Source organism: Benincasa hispida, chromosome 3, assembly GCF_009727055.1.
Source record: "Benincasa hispida cultivar B227 chromosome 3, ASM972705v1, whole genome shotgun sequence".
NCBI lineage: Eukaryota > Viridiplantae > Streptophyta > Magnoliopsida > Cucurbitales > Cucurbitaceae > Benincasa > Benincasa hispida.
In genome coordinates this window covers 46,805,051-46,815,581 of record NC_052351.1, presented here as the reverse complement: position 1 = coordinate 46,815,581, position 10,531 = coordinate 46,805,051, and the positions used below count along the sequence as shown (strand labels likewise).

At 29.1% G+C, this 10,531-nt stretch overlaps 1 protein-coding gene across 2 annotated transcripts; it reads right to left on the bottom strand.

Moving 5' to 3' along the window:
- Positions 1-3,606: 3,606 nt before the first annotated feature.
- Positions 3,607-8,694, bottom strand: LOC120072893 (pyruvate decarboxylase 1-like). 2 transcript variants are annotated; one of them, XM_039025425.1, is made up of 6 exons: positions 8,001-8,694; positions 7,605-7,771; positions 6,519-7,169; positions 6,320-6,437; positions 5,398-5,586; positions 3,607-3,907 (listed from the first exon to the last, which is right to left on the bottom strand). In XM_039025425.1, exons 1-6 carry the CDS (start codon positions 8,577-8,579, stop codon positions 3,887-3,889), a joined length of 1,725 nt encoding a protein of 574 aa, XP_038881353.1. In that variant the 5' UTR covers positions 8,580-8,694; the 3' UTR covers positions 3,607-3,886. The 2 variants fall into 2 exon arrangements, with proteins under 2 accessions (XP_038881353.1, XP_038881352.1); XM_039025424.1 differs by lacking the exon at positions 3,607-3,907 and adding an exon at positions 4,940-5,152.
- Between the last annotated feature and the right edge of the window lie 1,837 nt (positions 8,695-10,531).

Here is a 10,531-nt window from a genome sequence, read left to right as displayed (position 1 = left end):
TATAATGAATTAAGTTTTATTATATTTCTCATAACTATGCATGCAAACTTAATTATGATATAATTTCTATTTTATTTTTAGATTTCGACCATTGTACTTATGCATGCAAACTTAATTTTCAAAAACAAAAAAATTAAACTACGAAATAGTTATCAAAAGGGGCCGTAGCACTTTGAAATATTGGAATTAAATGGAAATTAGACTCAATATAGGGCCAAGAGTAATTTTGCCGACAAAATGTTTTGAAACACATATAAAAATACCCTTTTTTAAGTCTAAAGTTAAAAACTAAATGGAAATTAGATTTAACTAAATAGAAATTAAACGAAACACATAAAAACTAAATGGAAATTAGACTCAATATAGTCCTTAAAGTAAATCAATACCTAAGATTTAACTGTGATCAATTACAAGTGAGTACAACTAATACACAGTAGAAATCTAATGCAGGGGAGTTCAAAAAGACAAGGGAAGAGATTTACCAAAAATTGAAGCAGAGCTGGCAGTGACTGGACGGCAAGCTGAAGGCCTCTGGATGGTTACTAGACGAAATGGGCAAGCTGACAGCGACTAGACTGGACGGCGAGCAAGGGAGATCAAAAATCGTTTCGAAGATCAAAAGGAGAAGAAGAAAAATAGAGGAAGAAGAAGTTGCACGAGGGTTTTAAACGGACTTCTTCTGACGGTCGTCTGGTAAACCATCAAGAGAAATAAAAATATCTCGATGGTAAATCAAAAACCGTCAGGGGATTTGCACAGTCCTGACTGTCACATGCAAACCGTCGGGATAACACCAAGTTCTACCGATGGTGTTCTGATACAACCATCGGCATAAATTCACAAATTCCAACCTAATTTTTAATTTAATACCCATGGGCCGACCGTCTTTCGCGTACCGTCGAGCATACTCCACACCTCCCGACGGTCTTCTTACACCACCGTCAGCATAACTTTCCCATTTCCCATAAATTTTTTTTTATTGTAATAATGATTACCCGACGGTCTCCGCATACCGTCGGGCTAACGTCACAAAGTCCAACGGTATTTGAGTGACCATCGGAAAAATCAAGCGTTATCCCAATAGTTACTTCCATACCGTTGGTCGAACTGTAACAATTTTCCATAAATCATTTCATTTATATTTTTTATTCTTTAAAAATCAAACTACTCTCGATGGTTGCTCAACTACCGTCAGGAGAATTTAATTTTACTCTAACGGTGTTGCTTCGACCGTTGAGATAAGAGAGATAGCCTGACGATCATGATATCGTCGGGATAGCTGAATACGCTCAATTGTTGGTTATTAGACTGTTGGGATAGATGCATTATCCCTACGGTAGTAAATAATCCGTCGGAATAGTTTTTTATCTTGACACCGTTGTTGCATCGTCATGGGAAGTTACATACATTGACTCTTTTTGCTGCGTCGGGGTAAATTTCGTCGGAAATAATGAAAATTCTTGTAGTGAATGTGGGAGGCATGAGGGAGAGAAATGATATGGAACGTTAGTCTAAGGTAGAATCGGAAAAGAAAATATGAGGTGGGGTCTTACACCTCACAATTTTGGCCATAAATCATACAATTAAAAAACTGGCCATTTATCCAAGTACATATGTGAAGTTGGCCATTTTACGCAATTACTCTTTTGTCTTTGTCCAATTTGGACTCTCTCTCTTTGGGCCCTTATGAAGTTGGCTTTTCTTAATACATACATATATACATTAGGGGCATTGTAGCATATTGCAGATTTTAGGATTTGATTTTGAAAAATGATAAAGCTGACAAATAATAAGATTTATGACAAGTCACATGACATGCACATGGTCGCGAATGTTTTATCCTTGTCTAGTTCGTAGCTTTTGTTATTGATGAACTATAAATACATGGTAAGTGTAGAATCATAAACAATGACGAGGTTCTATATACAGGTAATTGTCGATGCCTTAGTTTTCCACTTTCCCACTAATCGATTCTATTTGAAAAACTAAAATAACCTATTCCTCAAAATAACCGTTCTTCCTAATTTTCCTCACGTAGTTAACATTTCAATGCAAATTTTATTATTAATTTAAATTATGTTTAACTACTTTTCTTATTAATCTCACTAGAATTAAATATCCATATTTTTCAACCAAATTTATATTTTAAATATCCATATATTATCAAATTTTATTTATCTAATCAAATTTTAAATTTATTCAAATGTTTGAATTGTTTTTCATTATTTTATACATATTCTTAATAAAAGAATATGATTTTTTTTCATATTTTTTAAGATTTAAATTGTTTTGTATATGTTATCAGATTCAATTGTACATATTTCATATTTAGTCACTATTTTAGTTGACATTTTGATAATATCTGACTTGCTCTTAGTTTGTTTGTATGTCCAAAATATTAAATATTGTGTAAGTGGAGAGCTTTATTAATAACCAAGATATAAAAACAGTGTAAGTGGAGAACTCGATTAATAACCGATATATAAATACAATGTAATTGGAAAACTTGATTAATAACCAAATTAATCATATTATAATCTAACATATTCAATTTCAAAAATGAAAATAAGTGTCATTCCACAATTTTCACCCTCTTTTGGAATTTGAATTTATTTTTAATATTCAAATTAGATTTTGTTAATTACTTCATGAATTGATTTAAAATAAGCCAATGTCTTCCTTATTTTTCTCCCCTAATTGATCTAAATTAGTTATTTATTTTGATTTAATAATTTTTCGAAAATATTCAGAATTAATCAATCTTTAATTTGTTTATCACCATTTTAATTTTAATTTATAATATATCTTTAGATTTTACATTATTTTATTCATTTTTTATTTTTAAATTTGGATTAATTACTATGTAATAAATTGTATATTTCATTTAAATTTTATCATTTTTGTATTTTTTTTAATCACCTTTTATTCTTTATCATCTTATTATATTATTATACCATTAATTTGTCTTTTTAATAAACAAATAAGTATTCACTTCTGCAATCTTGCTGTTTTTGCTATGCCTCTACAATGAACTAAACTTTTTTTTTTTTTTTTGAGTTATAAATAGAGTATAATTGTTGAAGCTTAAATGGAAATTGAATTATGAATACAGTCTAATTGTAAATAAATGAACTCGCTTCCTGATTTTTCTTCCTCAATTTATATTTTAATTTATATTCTATTATCAAATTAGATTTTATCTAACTACTTATCAAATTAATCACAATAAACAAAAACTTTCTGATTTTTCTCTCCAATTTATATTTAAATTTATCTTTTATTATCGAATTTGATTTTATCCAACTAATTTTCGATCTATTTAAATGTTTCTTACCAATTCAATTGTATCTAAATACTTTTTTCATTATTTTATACATATTGTTATCAAATTAATTTGATCTTTTTTTCCTCATTTTCGATGTTTTCAATTTTTCATATAGAAAAACATAAAAATAACTTGTTGTATTTAAAAAGAAACATATAAATGGGAATTAAGCTTTAAATATTTGAAATATGAGCATGAATATATAAATATATTTCTTTTTTTTTTTTGGTTCATTTTATTATTAATATTAATATCAATATCATCATCATCATCATCATGATTATCATCATCGTCGTCGCCGTCGTCATCATTGTCATTATTATTATTTATTAAAATAAGATTAAAAAACCCCTAATCTCATCTTCTTCGTCTTCTTCACTTAGCCACCCCCAAAATCTCTTTTTCTCTTTCTCAATCCCATGTCTTTGGTTCAGCAACCCTTTCTTGAATTCTTTCGTCCACCCTCCCAGGTCGTCGATCTTTTTCGCTCGACATATGTTTCTACTTTTGTTTATACTTTGAACATTGTTTTCAACAATGACGTTCTGGGATTGATAGTATTTAAAGTTGACTTTCAAGATCCTATGAGCAAAATGGTCATATGGAATAAAAACGATGAAACTCTCTACAAATGATTTGATGTCAAACACAATCATATTTTCAATAGTCATATCATTATGAAGTTGTAATTACTTTAAATACTCACTTGTCAATAATAACTTCACTAGTACAATTAACTTTGTTCTTTATCACCTTGGAGGAAGTCCATCGTTTTAGACATCTATAAGTTTTTAATGACCCCCATTGCTTGGTCATCATCTTCCCTCGCATATACGCGTTCTATAGGCAGTTGGAAACATTAAGAACCATATTGGGTGATTTTTAATTTTGATTATGGAATGTTTAGATACTGTGTATCTATGGTTCTGAAATGTTTAGGTAGAGTGTATTTGTGGTATTCGTGTTGTTTTTGAAGCAGTATATCTTTGCATTCTCGTTTGTACTTAATTTTGTTGTTCTTAGGGTAGTTTTGTCATTTACTAATTAGCATTTTTTATTATATAAATTTGTTTTGCTATTTTTATAATTTTGAAACTTTTATGCCATTTTTTCAAATAAAATATTAAAATTTGCTATTTCTTTTGTCGGCCTTATATTCTATCATTTTTTTCACATTTTAATTTATTCAATTTAAAATCACAAAATATAAGAAACACAACTTGTTTTAATTTAGCTATATTTGAACAATATAAAAGATATTTTATTTAAAACTCGACTATATTAAAATATTTAAAATGAAAAATTTAAACTAATTTAAAATTGAAATGTTGATTAAATACAATGTAATATTTCATAAATTCAAGATTTCTAAATCTGCACTCGTTCTCATGCTTTATAAATCTACACTTTGAACACAAACTTCTTAAATTAAATCCAGACTTTCTAAACATGCACCTACCATTTTCTTAAATTGATGCTACCTAAACTCGTAGCTTAATTCCTGTGGCTTAACATTCTGACCAAGTTCTCAACTCAAATAGACTATTTATGTGGGTTTTAAATGTGAATTCTAACTCTTAAACTAAAGAGACTTAATTCTAACTTTCTCCAAACTATATGAATCAAATTTGTAATTTTATCACAAGTTTCCTTTTTTTATACAAGTCTTGGGGGACGACTACTAATAGCAGCAAACTTGCTTCCAAATTCAAGTAACTCTTTACTAGTGTCATCTCTATGAATAATAACCTCTATGAAACACAAACAATCCTTTTGATCTCCCATTGCTTTCTCAATTGCATTCACCAACTCTTCCTCGGTATGGATCTATATGAAAACCCAAATTTTTATGTTTAAATAACGTGCCAAAAAAGTAGAATCAAAGTGTTACTTTTTCTCTCTTAACTATTAATTTATGCTTGTGTATTTGACATTAGGAAAAATATATATATGAGAACGAAATTTAGGAAAGTGACTACCACATAAAATGTAGGAATCCAAAGAAGTTTTTTCTTCAATAATCTAATAGGATATATGAAATTAATAGTAACATAAGTTTATGGAGATTTTACCTTGGTGGTCCAACAATTGCCATCACGATTGTGCATAGCATTGACAATGGCAGTGTAATCCCAATTCTTGATAACATTGTAAGGACCGTCATGAATTTCTACTTCAATAGTGTATCCGCCATTATTTATCAAAAATATTATGTTATTTTGCTTCAATGTTATCATTGTAGATACATCTTGTGGAGTCATCTGTCACAATAATCATTCCATTTATTTGAAAAAACTTTAATATTTAAACAAATGTTAATATTTAACTGGATTTGAATTCTTTTTAAAATATTCAAATGATTGCAATAATTTTAAACTTAGCACAAAAATATGCTTTTATATTCTCTCTCTGGTTAACTAGAATAAAACGTATTAATTCAAAATAATCTTAAACAGTAAAAGATTAAAAGCACTTCTGACCTTGAATTGTTATGAAAGTAACAACTAAATTTTTAAACTTTAATAGGCAATGATTTAATACGTATATTTTCAAATCTCTAATAAATTAATCCTTAAATTCTAATAAATAACTACTTAGTCTTTATACTTTATAATTTGTAATGATTTAGTCTCTATCACAAAAAAAAAAATAGTATATTTGATGATATTTTTACATGTGTAGATTGATAAATTGATCCGGAATCGAATTTATTTATAAATTATAAAGACTTATTCGTTACCTAATTAAAATTGACAGTTAATTTTGATGAAAAATTTTCACAATAGGGACTCAAATGTTATAATTTATGTAGGGACTAAATTGTTACTTATTAAAGTTCAATGACTAAATTATAACATATTTAACTGTGTATATGGACTAAATTGTTACCAACTAAAATCTGGACTAATTGTTACTTTCATGGAAATTGAATGATGAAATATATCTTTCAACCTAAAATTTGAATAGAATTTAAATTTAGTGAAAAAAATTGACCTGAAAACTCCCATCACCAATGCAAAGGACCATTCGCTTTTCTGGTGCAGCCTGTGCGTATCCTAGAGTTGCACCCAAGGACCATCCTATGGATGCATAAAGCAATTGTATCTCATACCTACACTTTATTCAAAGCCATTTCATGTTATAATCATCGATTTATTTTTTAAAAAAAATTATTAGTTTTCGAAGAATTTACCCGCATGATTTCGGTAGTTTAAGTTTTTGACATTGGAACCAAGAGTCACCCGTCTCAGATATCACAACTATATTACTCGACAACATTTTCTGAATATGTTTGAAAAGAACGTTGACTCGTAAAGCCTCACCCGGATTCGATTGGAGTGGACCCGACTCTGCTATGTAAATCCGACGATAATTCTCATAAGCCGTTGGATTGGGATTCAATCGTTTAGCTATAGCCGAAAGGAAATCCTTCATTAAAATCGGTCCAAAACTCGGCCCATTTGGAAACACAACGCGATCTGCTTCTACAATAATGGCTTTGTTCTTTTTGTAGGTAAGTGAGAAGGCAACAGTTTCTAATTCGTCTAAAGTTGCTCCGGCAAAGATCGAAGCGTCAGCTATTTCCACTGTCTCGCCACAATAGGCAGTGCTGACTGTTCCCCAATAAGTTCCTATGAAATGAGGATGATACTCTGGAAACATACCTTTTGCTGACGGCGTGACGGCGACAGCGTAACGACAAGCATCAGCTAGCTCCATGAATGCTTCTTGTGCTTTGGCAGGTCGCAGCTTCTTGCCTCCAATCATGACTGGTTTTATGGCACTGTTTAGCAGTTGAGCTGCCTTTTCTACCGCCACCTCCAAAGCCATTTGGTTACTTTTCCTTTGAAAATCCGATAAGAGAATAAGGATTCAAAAACTGAGTTTAATTGTTTTAAATGATAAAATTATTGAAAATATTTTTAAATATAGTAAAATATCATTGTCTGATAGTGATAGACATCAGGGATAGAAAAATTATTAATAATTAATTTTCATATTTTTTTCACCACTATTAAAATTAATTTTAAATTTTTACTTCAAGTATAAATCTTGAAATTTGGTGATCAAATTGAAATAAAACTCAAATCTTAGCTTAAAGGTAAAAATGTAACATTTCGTAATATAGAAACTAAATTGAAATTAAACTCGAAAACTTAAATACTTAAAAGGTAACATTAGTTTGAAATCAAGGAACCAAATTGTAACTAGACCCGAAATTTAGAGACGAAAAAGATATTAATTAATTTATTAATTTTGATTAGAGATGGGAAATTACTTGGGAGAGAGGGAGAGTGGGATGAGTTGTTGAGCAGAGAAAGAAGGATGAGGAATGGCCACCAAATTGCAACAAATGCTAATGTAAACTGGTTTTCTTTCTTCCAAACATTTGGAGATTGCTCTATCTATTTGCCATTGTGCATCTTCCAAATTGTCAATAATGGCCTACATACACAAAACAGAATCAATGACGACATAAAAGGTAAAAGATATCACATTCGAATGAGTTTAATCAAACATAAAGTTAATTTCTTTTCATTCAACCCTTACCACACCTGATGTTTTCAAATCATTTCCATAGAAACTTTATATATAAACTAAAGTCACTTTTTAACCCAAAAAAAGAAAATCATATTTCAAATATCGAACAAGTATTTAGATTTAGGAGCTATACCTGATAACATGTGACATTTTGAAAGCATCGAAGTTCTTGACTAAAATCTGGCAATCCAATGGTATGGTGGAGAATCTTCTTACTCCCATAATCATTAGAGTTTGGTCCACCCACGATACAAATCACAGGAAGATCTTCAGAGTAAGCACCAGCAATGGCGTTGATGAGGCTGAGACTACCAACGGTGAAGGTCACAGCACATGCTCCAACACCGCGGCGTCTGGCATAGCCATCCGCTGCATAGCCAGCATTGAGCTCGTTGCAACATCCCACAAGGTTCAGCCCTCTTTCTGCCACAAAGTAATCGAATAGCACAAGATTAGAGTCTCCCGGAACGGAGAAGATATCGGAGATACCGATTTGGACTAGGCGACGGGCTAGGTAGTGGCCCAGCGTCGATGGGGTGGTGGTCGGTGGTGGGATAATGACCGGTGAGGGTGCGGCGGCACCATTATTATCGATGCTTCTTGATTGGCTACGAAGCTTGTCAGCAGCTGCTACGCCATTGGCTATTGGCTTAATCGTTGTAGCCTTTGGCATGGTTTCAGTATGGAAGCCATTTTCGAGCTTCATAGACATAGCTGATGATTTGATGATGAATGAATATTGCAAGTTGCAAGAAGAATTCTGTAATGGCGAATAAGAAGGGTATTGTACTCAACTTATTTATCCACGATAATGTCCAAGTATTTGGGGAGAGAGAGGTGACAATGCAATTTTTTTTCAAAATTTTAAATTTAATTTATTATATTGACAAATAACCAATCCACTTGTGCATAAAAAATGACATAAAAAATTTGAGAAAATCGTTTGAAGAGATTGTTAGTGACTTGCAATTTTACAAAAATGTTGGACAATTAAAGATTCTCTCGGAATTATTGTCAGTATTATAAAAACAATGTGTCGTTACATACCATTTTTATCATTATGTTTTAAAATTCTTACAAATTTTGTTACGATAGTATAAGATCTTATTAAAATGTAATGGATTTTTTAGAACTAAATATATTTGTTAATTATAGATATTAAATTTATATAATAAAAGTCAATACATATATATGTGCTTACTAAAATTTACTTCATTGGATAATTATTTCATTTTTTTTAGTTTACGACAATCAAGTCTATAAATACTCATTTCATCTCTAAATTTCTTATTTTGTTTTCTACTTTTTACTAATGTTTTCAAAAATACCAAGCAAAGTTTACAAAACTTTAAAAGAAATAAAAAAAAAAACCTTTTTTTGTTTTCTGAATTAGGTTAAGAATTAAATTTTTTCTTCTTTACTTAAGAAAGATGCAAAACCGTGAAAAAAAATTGAGAGTAAATATGGAAAATTTATTATTTTAATTTTTAAAAAAATTCTTACAAAACTAATTTCTTTTATAAAAACTACTTTTTCTAATATCTTTTCTAATTTTTCAGATTAATATAGTGAAAATATCATTTTATCTCTCATTCAATATCTTCAATAATTTACAAGTCACAACTTCAATTTTAAAACTTAAAACTTAATTTTTCCATTGAACTTATTATTATTATTATTAAAATTGAAGTTTCAGTATTATATTTTTGAAGTTCCAGTCGTTTCTATTAAAGTTAGATTTGAAAATTATACTCTTTTTTTTTTCCTGTTAGGTTTGAAATTTGCTATTTTTTTAACAATTTTATGTTAAATTTGGAAGTTAAAAAATTAAAAATAAATTTATGAAAAAGGAAGAAACACACAAAAAAAAATTGAATTGCGGAAAATTTGGAAATTTAGAAATTCGCTAAGATATTTCTTTTACAACACAAAATGGTATAAAGTAATAAAAAAAACATCTTAGCATAGATTAAGCTTAAAAAATAATAAATATTTAATGGGAATTTTCCAATTTCCTGCAAGTATGGATTTTTTTCTTTTTTTTCTTTTTTTCTTTCTCTCTCTTTTTTTTTTTTTTTTTTTTTGGAGATCTCCTTATAATTTGAAAATTTTCAAATCTTAAAGAGAATTATCGTTAAGATTTATTATAATAATTATTATTATTTTGTAATTAATGAGCTTAATACGAAAGAAAATTACGGGAATTTCCAGTAAAGTTTTTTTCTTCTGTAATGAGCCATTAATTGCAAAATAATTATTATTACTACAATAAATCTTAGAGAAAATTCTTGGAAAAGATTGTCAAGTCTAAGGGCGAAAAATTATGAAATTCTGCAAGATATTTATTAATTTTTAAGATGCTAAGTCTACTCGTAAAATTTTCATTTTGCCCTTCAAGTGTCTTTGCTTTTATCTTTTTCTAATATAATTTTTCAGACTCAATTTCAATTTTAAACATTAAATCTCATTTTTACATTTTTTTTTCATCTTCTTCTTGAAAAGTTTATATTTGTAGTAGATTTGTTGTTGTTTTTAAAAGAAAGATTGAAAAAAAAAAATTTATTAAGATTTCTTTTAAGGATGAAAAATTTTAAGGTTAATCAAGGAGTTCTTACATGAAATTTCATTGAAGAATTGAAAAATTGGGAGAAATTCATAAATTTC